Source organism: Phoca vitulina, unplaced genomic scaffold, assembly GCF_004348235.1.
Source record: "Phoca vitulina isolate PV1807 unplaced genomic scaffold, GSC_HSeal_1.0 scaffold33, whole genome shotgun sequence".
Taxonomy (NCBI): domain Eukaryota; kingdom Metazoa; phylum Chordata; class Mammalia; order Carnivora; family Phocidae; genus Phoca; species Phoca vitulina.
The window spans coordinates 13,635,495-13,655,672 of NW_022589736.1; the positions used below are offsets into that span (position 1 = coordinate 13,635,495).

At 35.8% G+C, this 20,178-nt stretch overlaps 1 protein-coding gene across 2 annotated transcripts in view; it reads right to left on the reverse strand.

Annotated features, from left to right (window-relative positions):
- Nucleotides 1–20,178, reverse strand: part of UPF2 (UPF2 regulator of nonsense mediated mRNA decay) — a 108,696-nt gene that overhangs the window by 56,036 nt on the left and 32,482 nt on the right. For both annotated transcript variants that reach the window (XM_032425622.1, XM_032425623.1), the window contains exons 6-8: nt 17,513–17,662; nt 15,867–15,970; nt 11,281–11,366 (exon numbers count right to left, since the gene is read on the reverse strand). In XM_032425622.1, the coding sequence (XP_032281513.1) occupies nt 11,281–11,366; nt 15,867–15,970; nt 17,513–17,662 (340 nt within the window). The remainder of the gene's footprint in view (nt 1–11,280; nt 11,367–15,866; nt 15,971–17,512; nt 17,663–20,178) is intronic.

The following is a 20,178-nucleotide window of genomic DNA, read 5'->3' on the forward strand; positions in this document are numbered from 1 at the left end:
ACAAAGGATTTTCTTCATTAAAACAAAGAAGCAGATGATGATTCAAAAAATATGAAACATAATAAAAGACTGGAGTCAGTTACTCTGAAATCGACAACCAAATGCCCCAGGGACTTTTTCACAATGTTGCCACTCCCAGTGCAACAACGCCATCAAGTGGTACAACATGCTAACAGGCTTCAAAGACTAAGGAAAAGCTGTTCAAGAATCAGCGGAAGCACTTCATTCCCTGAACAATTTGTTTATATTAATCTAAATCTAAAGAAATTCTGATCATCCATCTGTTAAAATTTAGCAATCCATATGGCTTCCAAGTCATTAAAACCAATACTGGGTTCGACTGTACCAGAACAAGGAACTAAGAGATTTCTAGGTACTTTACACTCAAAGTTAGTTTAGGGGAGGGGGCCTCTGAGATGCTAGGCCCAATCTCTAGCTTGATCTAAGTGGTGGATACATACGTATATCTAAGATATGAACACTTTATATGAAATTTCAATTATAAGTGTTATGGTTATATTACAAATTAACTATAAAATGATATGAAATATCAAAGGGAATTTCTAGTAGATTTCATTTCTGTGGAGCCCTTCAATAGGCTGAGATAAAATGCCAGGCTTCTAAGCATTCTTTTAACCAACTATTTATTTAATGAAGGAAAAACACACTAAAAGTAAAAACACCTTCAGATCGAACCTTTAAGAACTACATGTACAAATGAAAAAAAATTGTACAGATGGACATCAAATTTTAAAACTTTTATGCTACAAATGATACCAAGAAAGTGAAAAGACAACTCACAGAATGGGAGAAGATGTTTGCAAATTATATTTGATAAGACACACATACAAAGAACATATAAAGAACTCTTACAACTCAGTAATAAATAACATAATTAAAAAGGGGGTAAAGGATTTAAACAAACATTTCTGCAAAGAAGACATACAAACAACCAATAAGCACATAAAAAGATGCTTAAAACCATCAGCCATTTGGAAAATGCAAATCAAAATCACAGAAAGATACCACTTCCAACTAAGATGGCTATAAGCAAAAAGGGACAATAACAAGTGTTTTCAGGATATGACAAAATTGGAGCCCTCATATATTGCTGATGGGAACATAAAATAGTGCAGCCACTGTGAAAAAGTTTGGCAATTACTGAAAATGTTAAAGAGCTACCACAGGACACAGCAATTGCACTCCCAGACATATACTGAAGAGAACACACCCACACAAAAACCTGTACTCAAGCTTTACTTCTAGTAGCTAAAAAAGTGGAAACAATTCTATTGTCCATCAACTGATAAATGGTTAACAAAATGGGGTGTGGAATATTATTCAGCCTTAAAAAGGAAGAAATTCTAATACATGCTACAACATGAATGGATCTTGAAAACATTAAGTGAAAGAAGTTAGGTACAAAGAGCACATATTGTATGATTTTATTTATACGAAACACTCAGAATAGGCAAACCGAGAGCAACTGAAAGTAGGTTAGTGGTTTCCTAGGGCAGGAGAAAAGGTGGGCAGAGAAAGTATGGAATTGACTACTAATAGAAAGAAGGTGTCTCTGGGCAGGGCAAAAATGTTTAAGGATTTGATCAGAGTGATGGTTGCATATATTTAGAACACTGAATGGTATACTTCAAATGCGTGAATTGTATAGTATAGTATGTGAATTACATCTCAATAAAGCTTTTTTTTTTTTAAAGAAAAGATCTATAAAGAACCTTAATCTAGTTTAGTGCTTCCTGAACCAAAATATACAGACTAGGTAAGACAGCCAAATTCTCTACCAGACACGAGTTATATACATACAGGGATCCCTTGCCTTTTAAAAGTTCATGTTATACCACTTGGCTTTTGCTTAAGACCTACAGTTGCACCTGCTTTTCCTACCTGGAAGAAATCCAGACAGGATTTTTCACTTGTATAAAAAAGGTGAAAAGCAAATCTCGTGTTCAGCGCTGGTTTTGCAGCAAGGCAGCTGCAGAAGTGGTGCACACCAGGAGCAGCCGGAGTGGCTCCATCCCCAAAAACTACACTCAACAGCTCAGCATCAGCTCGCCAGAGCCTTCAACTGTGTCTGTGAGCATCCATGCCTTACCTAGATTTATTTTTGGATTCTGTTACCAAGATGTGTCCCAAGGTATCAGAAAAGCCTAAGAGAGGTTTTTTCTTTGGGGGAAAGGGGGTCTGGGCACATTCAAAGACTTTTCCATAGGAATTTATGGTAATCACTGCTTTACACCATTTCAGCTTTAAAAAGATTTCATAGGAATACTCTGTTCTTTTGGATGATGGGGAAACCTGTATACTGTTGACCCCTGAACACAAGTTTGAACTGTGCAGGTCCACTTAAATGTGGATTTTCCCCCCCAATAAATACAGTACAATACTGTAAATGTTATTTTTCTCTTTCTTATGATTTTAATAACATTTTCTTCTCTCTACCTTACTTTATTGTAAGAAAACAGTATATAACACATGTAACACACAAAATATGTGTTAATAAACTATTTATGTTATCAGTAAGCCTTCTGGTCAACAGTAGGCTTTTAGTTAAGTTCTGCGGGAGTCAAAAGTTACACCTGAGTTTTTGTGCAGAAGGTTGGTGTCCCTAGCCCCCATGTTGTTCAAGGGCCCACTGTATATATAAAACCCTTGGGCCCTCACAGTCACAGGCACTCAAACAACAAATAATTCATTCTGATTTTGGTCACATTATTTGGTCAGCAGGCAGGATGGGCTGGATGAAGGAGGGAATCCTGGCCATAGTAAAGAATCCTGGCTATACAGATGCTCAAAAGGATTCATGTCCTTTGGGGAGGGTGGGGAAGAGAAAATGTCACACAAAAAGAAAGATGCACCTTACCAAAGGGGTCCCACATAGTCTACATGGGCAGACACTGAGGGTAGATAAGAGCAAGAGCAAGAAGGTGTTAAGAATCTCCTTGCCCCTCTCTCCCAAAGTGTCCCAGCTTGTCCCTAAGTCCAGAGGGCTCTAATAACTGCATACCCAGAAGAATATTCTAGCATACTCACTCTAGAACCAACCTGCTTTGTTCCCTCTTCCTCCCACTCCCCTTGAAGGCGATCATTCATCTCTTTTATTCAAGATGGAATGAATAAAATGAATAAAAGATGGGAGAAGGGTTTGTGAGTCCATGAGAGAAGAAAGGGAAGAAAGGGAATGAAAAAGAGAATGAGAGGAGACTTAATGGCACTTGACTATTATCTTTTTACTCCGGCCTCCCTAGGAACCAAGCTATAATCCTTAGGACAAGCCAAATATTGCAGGTAAGGTAGAAGGATGCCCTGGGGGTTAAGAACAACAACAAAAGCCCTTCAAAATTAAAGGCTTTTCCAATCAATAAAAATATACAGTCAACCAGGAAACATCAACCTAGTCCGAGACTCTAATACACAGTCCTTGCCTTTCCAAGTCACTCAGGAACATAAAAAAGAAAGTTTTAGCTAAACACTGAAATCGTTAGAAGAGACTAGAGAGTACTATTTACACTAGAAAAGCAGACAAATGAGACATCTGTTCCTATATAAATGAGATATTTTTCTATAATTCAGCTCATCTGAAATGCGTATAAAATACAGAAATGCAGTAAAGAGTTAACAGTCAATGCTACTTGTAAATTCCATTGCTGAAAAGACTGCCCTCTATCAGCCAAACCATACTTAATATCTTTTATTTGTTTTCAGTAAGATAACTTACTAGAGAAATAAAATTTTTTTAAAGATTCTATTTATTTATTTGACAGATACAGAGAGCACAAGCAGGGGGAGCGGCAGGCAGAGGGAGAGGGAGAAGCAGGCTTCCCACTGAGCAGGGAGCCCAACGTGGGGCTCAATCCCAAGACCCCAGAATCATGACCCGAGCGGAAGGCAGATGCTTAACAACTGAGCCACCCAGGCGCCCTGAGAAATAAAAATTTAATGACCCCAAACAAATCCCTATGAGTGTGTCTAAAGCAAAGACTAGCTGAGTGCTCCACGTGCTTCTCTACGTTTTCCCAATATCCTTGCTGTCTTCTTAGGCTTTGGACTGAGTGAAAATGATGTGTCACTTTTTGTCCAAGGTACCTACGAACGAGCTGAGGTCACACACTGTCCTCTCATGCCAGGATCTATGGGAATGATATAAGATGAAGTTTGTAAACTTCATTTTTCAGAGTAAACTCGAATGTTGCATAAGGTTTGAATGGAGCTACCAAATCAATCCAAATTCGATGCAAGGTAAATTATAGCAGAAGCCACAAGTGAAAAGTGAACAGAGCGCTAATCCAAACAGGGCAGATTTTCAAAATCTATTTATTAATATTATTAACCACAATTTATTTAAAAAATAGAGAGCTGTGCCTGGGTGGCTCAGATCACTCTTGGTCTCAGGGTCATGAGTTCAAGCCCCACATTGGGCATTTAAAAAAATAAAAATAAATAGAGAAAGAAAGAAGAGGAAGAAAAGGAAAAATTCCTTAAAACATACCAAAATTTACCAGAAAAATATTGCCACAAAATATATGAAAATTCTGGCCAAACATTTTGCCATGATTTAAAAAATACTAAATGAACCCTAAAAGAAATGAGGAAGGGAGCACAGGAGAGAACACACTTTGAGAACGCTGAGTAAGAGGCAGAGGATAAAAAAAGACACTGAAAAAAGTGATTAGTGAGAAGATGTAGCTGGAAATAAGCAAAGGAGATTCAATATGTGCATAACTGAAGTACCTTAAAAAGAAAACCAAAACAAGAGAACAGAACAATTATCTAAATATACTTAAAGATGAAAATCAAGAAAACTTCCCTAAAGTATTCAATTTGAACACTAAAAGGGCATGGGGAATGACCCATGGAGAATGATCAAAACACCAAGGCATCTCCATCCTAGTAAAGCCACTGGATTTACTAGGAGAGTTACCTGGGTAGCCATATGAATGACCATGTCAATTAACAGAAGAGAAAAAGAAAAAAGGTAGGCTAGCCTCCAGCTTCTCCACAGTAATACCAAATGCCAGATGACGCTGGGGTAACACCTATAAGGTATTTAAGGGAAAAGGTATGAGCCATGAATCCTACAACTAGCTAAGCTGTCGTTCAAGAAACAAATCCACAGACACATCACTCTGAATCTACAAGAGCTCAAGGGATATTTTTTCCCAAGAACTCTTCTTGAGAAAATTATTAGAAGATGAACTTCAGCAAACCAAGAGATAAGTGAGGAAACGAGAGAAACAGGGCTGCGGAGAGCATGGAGTATTTAGACTGTAGAACATAAAACAAACAAGGGGGTTAGAGTGACAAATTAGGATGCGCTACCAGCATGGAGACAAAACATGAGGAGGGTGGATGGATAGGAAGAGGGGAAGTCAGGTAAGTTTGCTGCCTGCCTGCCTGTAGCACTGCAAGTGAAGTAACACCGAAAGCTGACAAACCAAATGACACAAGTCTAAGCACACTTAATACTGAAAAAGGAAAATGTTAAGGAAGATAACATTACAGACCAATACCAGGTGGGTAAGGAGAGGGAGAAGAAAGGAAGAGAACACAAGCTAATTTCATCATCACCTGTGGTAGGAACAACAAAGATTGTCTAAATAAAGGACCATGAAGTAAACCTACAATTATGAAGGTAACTACTAAAATAAAAATACAAACCTTCCTCAAATCAGAAAATACGTATACCCACATATGTACGGCAAATAAAACAATACAGATTACATAATGAAAGACTTTTTAGGGGCACCTGAGTGGCTCAGTGGGTTAAGCGCCTGCCTTTGGCTCAGGTCATGATCTCAGGGTCCTGGGATCAAGCCTCACATCGGGCTCCCTGCTCAGCAGGGAAACTGCTTCTCCCACTCCCCCTGCTTGTGCTCTCACTCTCTCTCTCTGTGTCAAATAAATAAATAAAATCTTAAACTGTTAAAAAAAAAAAAGATTTTTTAAAAATTAAACCAAAAAGACAAATAATATAACAGAACTTGGACCAATCATATCTGTCTTATCAAAAATGTAAACAGGGCACCTGGGTAGCTCAGTCAGTTAAGCGTCTGCCTTCGGCTCAGGCCATGATCCCAGGGTCCTGGGATCGAGTCCCACATTGGGCTCCCTGCTCAGTGGGGAGTCTGCTTCTCCCTCACCCTCTGTCCCTTCCCCCTACCCCACCCCTGCTTACGCTCTCTCTCAAATTAAAAAAAAAAAAAATGTAAATAGCCTAACTTAATGATAAGAAACATATTTTCAGAACAGATGTCAAAGTAAAATTCAATTCCAGAATTGAACTAAAGTGATTCTGAAAGACTGACTATAGAAGGTCAAAAGCATACTAGAAAAAGAAATTAGAAATTGTAATCTTGATACCAGATAAAGTAGTATCAGGCCAAAAAAGCATTAAGACAAAGAATGACACTTTATAGTGATAATAGGTTCAATCCACAGTGAGGTGTAAGTTTTATCTTCATACCAAATAACACAACAATAACATTCGAAAAGCTGAAATCATAGTAGTTATTAGGAAAATAACACACTTCAACAGTAGTCTTTAATTCACCTCTCTTAGTCCAGAACCCCTGGGTAGAGAAAAAAAAGTCAAAAAAATGGACTAACTTAATAAAAGTTATTTAATACTGTACACTTCCCTGATCAATACATTTAACTCTTACCATAAAAACAAAGAATGTAACCTTTTTTAAAAAAATGCTTGTGTGTGGGGTGCCTGGGTGGCTTAGTCAGTTAAGTGTCCGACTCTTGGTTTTGGCTCAGGTCATGATCTCATGGGTCACGGGATGGAGCCCCGCATCGGGCTCCCTGCTCAGCAAAGAGTCTGCTTGAAGATTCTCCCCCTCTGCCCTGCCCCGCCCTCACATGCTCTCTCTCTACAATAAATAAATCTTTAAAAAAAATGCTTGTGGAATGTTCACGAAAACTGACTATGTAATAGGCCATAAGGAAAATTTCAAAAAATTCTAAAAAGAATAGACTGTATTTTCTATTCATAGTGCAGTAAAAATACAAATTAACCAAGTCAGACAACAAAACAAAACAAAAAAGTCTCACTACCTAGAAGTTTCAAACCTCTCTCAGATACCTCCCTAGGGAACAAAACAGAAATATAAACTAAAATTGGAGATTTTCTGAAAAACATAAAAATAGAAATCACTACATGTAGGAATTACAAGATATAGCTAAGACCATTCTCAGAAGACAAATATGTTAAATGCCAAAGAAGTAACAAAATGAATGAAAGAAAGTTTATAGCAGCAATGTCTACAATAGCCAAACTGTGGAAAGAGCCAAGATGTCCATTGACAGATGAATGGATAAAGAAGAGGTGGTATATATATACAATGGAATATTATGCAGCCATCAAAAGGAATGAGATCTTGCCATTTGCAACGACGTGGATGGAACTGGAGGGTGTTATGCTGAGCGAAGTAAGTCAATCAGAGAAAGACATGTATCATATGACCTCACTGATATGAGGAATTCTTAATCTCAGGAAACAAACTGAGGGTTGCTGGAGTGGTGGGGGGTGGGAGGGATGGGGTGGCTGGGTGATAGACACTGGGGAGGGTATGTGCTCTGGTAAGCGCTGTGAATTGTGCAAGACTGTTGAATCACAGATCTGTACCTCTGAAACAAATAGTACAATATATGTTAAAAAAAAAAAAAAAGAAGAAGATGATAGCAGGAGGGGAAGAATGAAGGGGGGGAAATCAGAAGGGGAGACGAACCATGAGAGACGATGGACTCTGAAAAACAAACTGAGGGTTCTAGAGGGGAGGGGGGTGGGAGAATGGGTTAGCCTGGTGATGGGTATTAAGAGGGCACATTCTGCATGGAGCACTGGGTGTTATGCACAAACAATGAATCATGGAACACTACATCAAAAACTAATGATGTAATGTATGGTGATTAACATAAAAATAAAAAAATTTTTTAAATGAATGAAAGAAACCAAGATAGAAGAAATTGGTAAAAATCAAAAGAGAAAAATGATGAGTAAAAAAATTATAAAACAGTAGAATAAATTATAATTTGGAAGCTGGTTTTTTGGTAAAGGAAAAACAAAAACGGATAAACTACTAGCTGACATGCTCAAGAGGAGAAAAAAAGAAAAGGGAAGTACAAACACAGCGTTGTCTGCAATGGTAAAGACTGGAATGTCCAAAATGGTTAAATATAGTACATCCATAAATAGAAACACTGCAGCTTTAAAAGAACAAGGGAAATCTTTATATATTGATATGAAAGCTCTCCAAGATATACTATTAATGAAAACAGTAACGTTCAGAATGACAGGTACAGTAAGTTGCCCTTGTATAAAAAACAGTAAATATAAAAATTTATAAATACATTTTCTTGTACATCAAAAAGAAACTTAGAAAGATATACAAGAATCAAGACAGTGGTTTCCAAATGGAAAAAGTGGGAATTGGGTATAAGGAGAAAAGGATGGAAAGGATACTTTTCAGCACACAATGTTTGATACTTCTGGGTTTTGAGCCTTATAAATGTTTTAGATTTGCATATGACCAACATTAATTCATCAAATATTTTCAAGCACTTACCAGAACTATACTTACTGTGGAAAATGTAAAAAATGAAAAGATCCAGAACTCTCTTTTTTATTTTTTAAGTAATCTCTACACCTAACGTGGGGCTCGAACTTACAATCCAAGATCAAGAGTCACATGCTCTATTCACTGAGCCAGCCAGGTGCTCCAAGAACTCCCTTTTAAAGAGCCTATAGTTTTTACAGTTTGTGGTAGGGATACAGGTGGCAAAGGAACACTGGGATATGTGCCTGAATCTTCGTATGAAGACGTTATGTTGAAAGTGCTGTAAGAGCACCTATATGTACATAATGGAAATGAAGATGGCTGTTCAGGGAAGACAGCTCTTAGGCTAAGATTAAAAGGGTGAGCCAGAGATTTTCAGGGGAAAAATAAAGAATATCCCAGACAGATTAGAAAACAGAGGCTTGGAAGCAGACAGCGCAAAGGGTATTCAAGAAATCAGGATTTTGCAAGAGGAAGAGTGGATAGAATTCTGACTATAGCTGGAAGGGGGCTAGATAAGAAAAGGCATTAAATACCATGTTACGTAATTTTATCACCTTCTACCTGTCCGATGAGATAAAGAAGTAAACATGGCCTCCTCCCTGCAGCTTAGTCTAGAGGACAACGTCCAGGGAAACAAGAACGCAGTTTTTCAACACTTTTCCTGTCTCTAGCTCTTTGCACACACTCAGCTGCCTCCAGAAGAATGCTCTCTCTACATTCCCTTTCCCCAGCCATCCCTAGCCTACCTAATTCCTTTCTCAAGACTCACATTAAATGACCCTTGTTCCAGGCAGCCTTCTCGGACTCTCCAGACTAAATCAATCAATTCCACTTGCTATATACTTCAAAGCATGCTGTGATTCTTCTTAGTAACTACAGTTAGAAGTCTTTGTCTTCCTTTCTAAACTGTAAGCTGTGCGAATACAAGAGTCTAGTAATAAATGAATAAATTTTAGAACATAATTTAATCTTTCCTGATCACTCAGGTGTATTATAAAAAAACCCTAAATGACTGAATTTATACATTTCAGGTATATAAGACTACATATAGGTCTCTTCCTCATGGCTCTAGCATGCTATACACTTCAAGTACTTGTCTCTTTACTTTTTCCTTCTCCTCTCAAACCATAAATTGTCACTTCCTACTACCCTTAAGTCTACATTTCTAGCAGATTCCAAGTACGTCTAATTCGCAGCTATTTCCTGAGCTAAGCAGATAAACTGAGTTATAAAGGATACAACTAGCAAAGACTAAATTATAATATGTAGTTTTTGGGGGGGGGCGGTGGAGGGGAAGGGTGTGGTGGAACAACAGAACAGGGATGTAGGGAGACATGATACTCTTTTATAAGCAAACTATTTAAACATCACTGCATGATTTCTATTGTAAACAAAGTGTTTTATTTTTGCTAACTTTGGATTTTCTGTGTTATATTAAGTTCAAATACTTGTTAATACCTGTTTCTTCAAATAAAAAGCTGAAAAGAAATCTGAAAATAAATATTCCATTGTGTAAAAGAATGACCTGAAAAAAATCAGTCCAAGATACTGAGGGAAAAGTATCTGAATTTTCATCAATTCGAGGCATACACTTTTTCCCACTTACAAATACATGAAAGTGGATTGTGTCTCACAATTAAGGCCTTAACAATAACTGGCAATATTTTTTCTTTCTTAGTTTTACATAAAATAATGGTGCACCTAACTGACGGCACCTTAGATTTGATGAAATGCGTATTATAAAAATATTCATGTACATGACTTTCTCAACTAGATAATGCTTAATACATTCCATCTCTCTTGCCCCACTAAGATGAAAAATCAAATGCTCATATTAATGATGCTGGCAGGAGGCAAAAACCAGTATGAAAGAAAAAAAAGTAGCGATTTGGTTTCACTGAAAAATCTTACATCAAGAGATTATGGGCCTCTACCAATGAATGGACCAAATGAAAACTTTGCTTAAGAAACCTTTAGTGAAATCCCTCAGAACCCTTACTTTCTGGGGAAAGTATCTACGTTAGCTATGTGGTATATAATCATCGTAACAGTTAACAAAATTATTTAGTTATTCATTGTTGAATAAACAGAAAGGCATCTCCTCCAGGTTCCTAAGGTCAATAGTCTGAGTGGTCCTCCATATTTCAGGACCATTAATTTAGTGTAATTTACAACATTATTATTCTCTAAAAGCATTATGCAACTAAATATGCTTCTTGAATTACTGGCAATATAATCACTAATGTAACTTTCAATTCTAAACTATCGTAATCACAAAAACATGGAACTTTTCATTTAAATACAACTGTAAAAATTAGATACACTCAATTAGTCTGATCTTTATACAAAATAAAAACTCTCCAAAAAACTTATAGACCTTTTGTTATTTTTTTCTCCTCAGGGGCAAAAGTATAAACCAACTGCTTCTAGAAATGATTAAGTTATTACTATTCTTAAGTTACTATTATTCTCAAACATTTTCTCTTCAAATAATTAGGTAAGCATCAAAAGAAATATTTCCACTAGAGCTAATGAACAAAAGAAAAGAAATCGAGAAACAAGTTCTAGAAAATATGCTACAAATAATAATGTCTGTTGACGAGAGATATTTTTAAAGAGATAATTGAACAAGAACATTTATCTTACAATCATCACTACAGAGTAAAAACACTAACAAATTACTTTGTTTTTTAGTACCTACCTTTGTCTGGGAACTATAAAGAGTGCCCGTACCAACTTCTTCCTATTCGCTTTTGTATTCATGTTCATGCAAAAATCCATTGCTGCCTAAAGGAGAAAAAAGCAAACTTTTTTCCTTAAAAAAAAATATATATAAATTTAGCTAATGAAAGCAGAAACCATGCATGCTACAAAGGACTTCTACTTGTTCCTAAACACTTCAAAATGGTTTTAGAACACTAGTATTGTAAGCATATGCCAAACTAAAAGATCATGAAAGCTTAAAGTCTTCTCTCCTTTTAGATCTCAAAATACATGTCTCATAAACTTTTTAATTACAACCTAGAGTTAGAAACAGAAAGCCAAGTGGGTGGACTGAAGACCTGCCATGAATTGTTTGGCAAATAACTATATGAAATGGCAATTAATGCCTCTGAGCTCAATGAAGTCAGGTAAACCAACATTAATATTGGAAAAATATTCTGACAGAATTAGAAAGTAGCAAGAATAGTTCTTGCCAGGAACCAAGAAAATTATTAATGCTAATAAGGATAATCAAAAAAGAACAAAGATAAACTAGAAATGAGAGAAAGGTATATATTATTCTCAGGAACATGTAAAAATAAGTGCCTCAGCATTGACTAAAAAGGTTTAGTTTAGTGTCAACAATCAGATTTGACAACTTAAAGAAACCACATCACAGGACTGCAATAAATACCCACAACTGTTATCTAGTGTAGCAACCTACCATTCTATACTGTAGTAACAAAGAAGTGTTTATTTCATCACTATGTCTGACATACAAGCGTGAAAGAAAAGCTGAGAGGTATGTGTTCTAGGAAGCCACTGGAAAGCAAAAATATGAGTAACTGGTATTTTTAAAACATAGGCATGTATACTTTAAAATGTTAAGGATTTTCAGTATATTTGGTTTAAGAAAAGTAAGTTATACTTTAAAAAGGAATAAACTACCTTTAAATATACTTTTGAGGATTTCAAATATTATCCTTCCATAGGTTCACATGTAATGTAATGATTATTTTATCATTAATCCTAATCCTTAATCTGATAATCTCTTGATTATCAGATGCACATAAAAGATCCAGAGTTTCCAGATCTATTAAGGATTTCTACTCTTGCTATAGACAGAATGTACTGAAATACCTCCCATTTCGTTAAATCTTTTGAGGAAATGGCACAGCTAACACTGATTAGATTCAAACCTGGGACACTAACTCACATTGCAAGTATTCACCAAGATCAAAATTTTACATCAACATTAGTCAAGAGAGTAAAATCAATTTAAAATTTTCTTCTGCTTGTAAAGAGAGTATAATAAATGTTATTAAAGCTTACATTTTATAACGGTAAAGTTTATCATAGCTAATTAAAATAACAATGAGAAAGGAGAAAATACAATAAATTTCCTATGATCAATTCACCCATAGGCAACATTGAAAAATTCTGGACCTAATAAATAGAAATCCCAAAGTCATGTACTCAGAAAATAAAATAGGTAATACCAGAAAAGTTCACACACACAAACTCTCAAACCAACATTTTTGAAAATATTAAAAAACATTTTAAATGGCCAATAATGGCTTATGTCTCACCGTAAATTAGAAAACACAAAAAATAAAATGTATTTCAGTAACTACTTTAGAACACTATCCTTTGAAATACCTAAGTACTTTGCATATTCTACCTAAATAAATTTTATGAAGACAGAGAAGGCAATAATCACTTCACAATAATCAAAAGCCACTTAGGTGGAAAAAAAAACCTACAATGTTCACAACTCTCCACGGATCAGGAGTCCGTAAAGCATGTCAATGCCTAACACACAGTAGGGGTTCAGTAAGTATATAGAATAAATAAATAAAAGACAAGATGAGTAGAAAAACTGTAAGAATTACTAAATTTCAGAAAATTAAAAGGAAAAAAAGCTTCATATGTATATTAATTCTTAGATTTAACCAGTCTTGTCCTTTTGGGAGAAATGGAAGCAAAAGGAGTCTCCCTGGTGGTATCTATTTGCCTGAGGAACAATTGCTGATTGACAACTCAGTAAGCAGTATTATGAAAACTTGTTTCAAAACAATTTAGGTCAATGAAAGACAGTTCAACAATCATTTCTTATTTTATTAAGTAAAAATAAATTCTTCTGATCATCAAATGTATGCAGAAATAAACATTAAAAAAATAACAAATAAACACTACCATGAATGACATTACTCACAGAAGTTACCTAAATAAAATTTTCACTCTGGTTTCTATATTGTTACATAATTATTGAATTCAAAGAATTCTTAGATTTTTCTGTTTCCCAATTACTTTTCCCTCTTAAGCCATTTGGACCTTTGTGAATGTATATGGAAGAAATACCTTTCACGAGGACACTGACTCCCCAGAGGAACCCACTGGAGTCCAACAGGGAAGAGTGGCCCATGTGACCCTCAGAGGGCTAACTCAGAATTTACTATACAGTCATTACTGGCAAGAGCTCTTAATACTGAGCGGGTCGCTACAGGATACCTTCCAATGCAGACTCAGAAAAATAATGCTACTATATACAAAATGGCTAAGTTCCTTCTCACCTTCAATTTTCATGCTAGTACTCAAAATGGGGTACAGGGATGGAGCATAAGTGTCAAGGTATCTCTCTGTCATCCTCTGTTTATGTCTCATGAATGAATATATGAAAATCTGGCAGGGGAAAGATTCAATCATATTTCAAACTTGCTAAGTTTTTGAAAACTGTACATTGACCTAATCACTCCAAGAAGTAAGCCAATTTGGAAACAGTTTCGAGCCTACTTGATTACATGAATAGTTACTGAAATACATCTACATTATTTGAAGGAGAACTAAACGAGCTCAAAGTTGAAAAATAACCTAACCACTGTAGTTCTCTATAGGAGACTGTCAAAGCATTATGGGGAAAAATATGATTATATTACACTTTGACAAAAAAATGGCTTAAAGCAACAGTTTCCAAACTTTGGGTCTCAAGTGCCCGTTTTACTTCATACTCTCAAAAATTAAGGACCTGAAAGAACTTTGTTTACATGGGTTACATTTATCATCATTTACTGTACTAGAAATTAAAACTGAGAGACTTTTAAAATATTATTTCACTTAAAAATACCAATAAATCTATCAGTTGTTATTTGTTTTTGGAAATAACTACATACTTTTCAAGAAAAAAAATTTAGTGCCAACAGTGGTACTTTTTTAGAAAATAGCTAGATTTTCGTATCTACTCAAGCATTCAATCTGTCATGATGTGTTTTGTTTTTTGGATGAAGTAAATGAAGAAAATCCAACTTCACATATATACATAGCTAGAAAAGGGAGATGTACTTTAATATACTTTCCACTAATTGTAGATATTCTTTGATACTACCCCAAAACTTGACAAGTGGTAGTTTCCTAATGGTTAGCTGCAACGTGGAACCAAAATCAATTTTTCATGCTATATTAAAATCCACTGGTCTAACTTGCATTTTTGAGTGAATCTTTAACACCCAAGCAAGATTCTGTGAACACTGTCTCGTAGTCACTTAGAACAATGGTTCACTGAGCGATGCAGATCTTCCACACACATAATTTTATGTATTTAAAATTACATTATTTAATATCATTGCAAATTTCATCAGAAAAGTCCTATCGATAAAATCTCTTCAGAAAAGAATTGGGAAGGTATCAAATCAAGCTTATGGTGGTAGATACAAGTTTTCCAAAATTCTAACTTTTGTTGAAAACTCCCAATTCGTTCATTGGTAATAAATACTTTATTGCTGTCCTTGAAGTGACAGGCTCACCTTGTTCATGTTGGAAAACTATCTGCTAAATACCCAAGTCTGAGTTAACACAGTTTGCCCATCACTTCGTTCAAGTAAAAATGGTATTCTATGAAAAAAGCAACTAGTTCAGCTTGCAACTCAATCACACAAGTGGTTTTTTGCAAGACAACCTTGAGAAAGTGGAAGTGCCTTATATGCAATCCCCATTTTTTCAGATTAAAAGGATGTGTATTCAAAGATTAAAAGGAAATAAAATCACAAATTTTTACAGAGTCATCAAGGAGATTCTTAAATGAAAGTAGCACTCTCTTTTTAATTACAAATGCATGGCAGTGAAGAATACAAAGGCTACTAGTACAGTTTGCACCCACTCATGCTAAATTGCCACTTGCTTTTGCAAATGTCAAAAACAATGAAAAGGCGGGGCTTGGGGGGGAACCCTAATATTGGTATGATAAGAATTTTAACCTTACAGACCTCATGAAAACGCCTCAGAAGACCCCAGGAATTGACAAAGCATACTTTAAGAATTTCTGGTCTAAAACCATATGTTCCAAACAGTGGGGTCCCTATATGAAGGGGAGAAGTGTCAAGCCAATTCTAGACACAGTTTCACACTCAAAGATAATATCTACAAATTGGCTCCAATTTTCTATGTTTATTTTGGATTCCCATAAAAGATTCCACTTGAAGAAATAGTTCATTCTATGGCTAAAACAGTCCAAAACCCACAAATATTCCTAATTAGAGCTATCCCACAAGGTCTATGTGCTTGCATAAAGTTAAACCATGACAATTATACCTTGTCTATCAGATCTCGGTTGACACAGTTGGGCAACTGCTGGAGGAAAGCATCTACTATGAGCTTGAGATGAGATCCAGTGCTGGCTTCTTCATCCTCTTGTTCTAATATAAAATTAATTTTTAAATAGGTTAAAAAAAATACATAGAGACAATACACAGAGACAAGAATAGAAACATTCTATTATAAGTTATTTGGCAAATAGATTATCTACAGCTTTTCTTATGGAAAAATGGAAGCCTTTTTTGAGCTATTACCCTAAAGTTTGGGTATATCTCGAATCAGAACCCAAAGACACTACAGTCTTTCAGATATCGAATATGAAAAGGCAAACTTTTGCCTTAGACACAAAAACTTAAACATAAATTGCATGTAGTTTTATAGTAAATTTGTTATTTTTATCTGCTGAGCATCCCTCCCCCATGTCTTCAAGTAGTAACAGCCCTCCCATCACTTGCTTGCCTTTGAAGGCAACCCATGGGATTCTGATAGGGAAGGGCACAGCCAAAGCACAGCACACCACCTTCCTCTTAGCCACAAGCAACCATGACACAGGATTAGCCAAATCCTTCCATGATACTTATGTACAAGCACTGAGACAGACTCTCTTTTCCTTTGATGTTAATAGCTGATAGGATCTGGGCTTAGGGCAGCCTTCAACCATGCCCACCCTCCCTTCATGACATGGAGAAAAGAAAACCGACAGTAGGAAACAATGAAGACAACAGAGAAATAAGCAATACTGACAAAAGGTATCCTTTTAATAAAAAAATCCCAGCTAATAAATGGATAAAGAAAATGTGGTGTATATACAGATATATATAAAATGGAAATATTACTCGACAATAAAAAGAATGAGATCTTGCCATTTGCAACAAAAAGAGTATAAGGTTAAGTGAAGTAAGTCAGAGAAAAACAAATACCAAAGGACTTCACTCATATGTGGAATTTAAGAAACAAACAAATGAACAAAGAAGAAAGAGACAAACATAAAAGACTCTGAAATACAGAGAACAAACTGGTGGTTGCCAGAGGGGAAGCAGGTGGGGCAGGCAGATGAAATAGATAAAGGGGATTAAGAGTAAACTTATCATGATGAGCACTGAGTAATGTACAGAATCACTGAATCATCATATTGTACAGCTGATGCTAATATAACATACTGTATGTTAATTGTACTTCAATAAAAAGTCCTAACTAATAAAGAAACCTAATAGGAAGTATGTAGGGAATAATTAACAATATAACATTTTTATTACTAAATACAAAACATTACTCAATTATAAAGACAAATAAAATTGTAACAAATAAACTGATCTACTAGTTGTCTTTTTATCTCTCAACCATTTTAGAATAACTTTCAAATACTTTTATGTTAAGACTGTAAAGATTATACCATGAATTAAATTCATGACAAACTAGCAAGTAAAGAAGCAGAAGAAATATCTATTAAGATATTGAGAATTTAGATGATCATTAAAACATGTATTCACATTATGTGGGACATATCCTGTTTCTATTCTAAATCAAATTCCAAAAAAGTGATGGCCTGGAAACAACAGGAAAATAGAGAATTAAAAAGTAAAGCAAGAGCTCTGTGTATAAAAATTAATCAAAAATTAAATCATTAGCAAAATAACACTTACCTTGCTCATCCAGAAGTTTCTTTGTGAGATCCTCTGCTTCATCTCCACCCTCTAACTCCAAGGTATCATCATTAATTTCTAGGTTCTCCAACTCAAGTTCTAAATCCTCAGGATTTGATACCTCTTTATTATCCTTTGGTTCTTTCGTCTCTATTTGAAAACAAAGAATCAGTATCTCTGAATTAAAAGTCATACTGAAATCCTGCCACAAAAATAGGTAAGGATTCATAAAATCTGCATCATTTGTCTTAGAATCTACATATATACCTGGCAATAAACTTGAGTATATATTTAATATACTCAGATTTTATAAAAATAGTACACTCATTGAGAACAAAGACCATAACTTCTTCGATTCTATATGCCATCTATTAACCGAAGGAATGGAGGGATGGATGGATGGATGGAGACATACATGGCATGAGGATCTGTGGTAAAGAGAGGAAAATAAAGCTGATCAGATAAAGTGGACTCAGAATAAGGTGGGTCTCAAACTCCATGACGACAAGTTCAGACTTTCTCTTTTATACAGTATGAGTTGTGCTGGGTCATGAGCAGGAGATAACATTTAAATGTGAGGTGATGTGAAAATTGACTTACCAACAATACACAAGATAAATCAAAAAAGACTAGATGTAAAAAGACCAATTAGGGAAACATCCTTATAATTTAGATGTCAGGGGTTACAGGAAATAAATAAAAAATGCAACAAAACAAATGGCCAGGAGTTGGTAATAAGGCTCAACAGAAAGGATAAAAAAAAAGAGGAACTAAACCTAATTTCAACAATATTGTCATAATGTTGATCACTGTTGCTGACAGGTAATTGCCAGTTCACTGTATTAGCCTTACTTTTGTGTTTGAAAATTTTCGTAAATAGGGCGCCTGGGTGGCTCAGTCGTTAAGCGTCTGCCTTCGGCTCAGGTCATGATCCCAGGGTCCTGGGATCGAGTCCCACATCGGGCTCCCTGCTCTGCGGGAAGCCTGCTTCTCCCTCTCCCACTCCCTCTGCTTGTGTTCCCTCTCTCGCTGTGTCTCTCTCTGTCAAATAAATAAATAAAATCTTTAAAAAAAAAAAAAAAAAAAAAAAAAAAAAAAAAAAAAAAAAAAAAAAGAAAATTTTCGTAAATAAAAAAACAAAAAAACCTGAGTTCAAGACTTTATGCTTAAAAGAGTGGTAGACTTAGGGTGTCAACTGAAATTATATTTTTCAGCTTCATCTCTTACAATCTCTAGCCTCATAATTTCTGCATTGAAAGCAGAAATGTTTTACTGATACATGACGCCATCCCATATTTGGAAGAATCAAAGCTCTCATATGGACTGGTTTTGCTGCCTCTATTGGAGACAATTTTCTCATTCATTCACCCTTCCATTCAACTAAGACTTAAATTCTTACTACATGCTAATACTGTTCTAAACAACAAGGATACAACTTTGTACCAGACAAAAACCCCTGCCCATATGGAGCATACACTCACTCCCCAGTATTCTCTGATGTCTGACTATCAAAAAATCAACATTTACTGATCGGCCACTGTGTATTCAAAACTATGCTAAGCTGCTGAACATTCACAAAAAGCTTAAAGTGTGGCTCCTGCTCTCAAGAAATGTACAATCTATCCAAAAAAATTAAATTAATATACACAAGGGAGTCAGAGGGGTATGGTGAGGAGAGGATTCCAAGCAGAAAACACAATGAGGGAAGGCCATGAAGCAAGAGGACTGGCCTGTTGCAGACACTGAAAAGGAGAAAAAAGTAAGGGTAATGTGGTATCAGATACTGGAGAGGAAGACCTAAGCCAAACTATGCAGGGTCCAAGAGACAATGTTAACAAGTTTACATTATATTCCAAATAAATGCAAAGCCATTAAAAGACAGGAGAGTAAAATTAATTTTTTAGAATGTATAGAAGGCAGCAAGAGCAAATCCAGGGCAGCCAGGGAGGAAGTAATACACAGTGGCCCAGGTTAAGAGACGACAGTACCTTAGATTAGAATAGTAGCAATAAGACAAAACCAATCTGAGATATATGTAAAAGGTTGAATTAACTAGACTTGATTACTACAGTGACTGTTCCTTCCTCTTCTATCTGACCCTGAAAAACACTGACATTTAAAAGGCCAAATGAAAGTGGAAGATGAAGATAAGCAGAGAAGACAGGAAGGCTTAGTGTCACAGAAGCCATGGAATGGAAATGCTCCACAAGGGAAATACTAAACTGTGTTGAATGGTTTGAGAGATCAAATGAGACAGAGACTGGAAACTGCCCATGAGATACAGCAACATGAAGGTGATGGGTAATATTGGCAAAAACAGTTTCAGGGTAGAGGTGAGGCTGGAGCCAGATTGGAGTAGACTAATAAGGAAGTAAGAAAGTGAACAATCAGCATCTTTCAAGAGGACTACATAAAAAAAGAGATTAGGACAGTAGCTGACAAGGGATGGGAGGCCCAGGAGGTTTCAGAGTATTCACAATTTGTTTTGATCTGTTTTGTTTTTTAAAGATGAGAATATGTTTGAATAGAGATTAAGGATCCAGTAGACAGAGGGAGGGAGAGAGAGAGTTCAATACCAAAGAGATCAAAAAGAGATAATGGATTGCAATAGGGTTCTGTAGAAAGAAGGAAACAAGAATCAGAGCAAGAAGATGGACTGGCCTTAT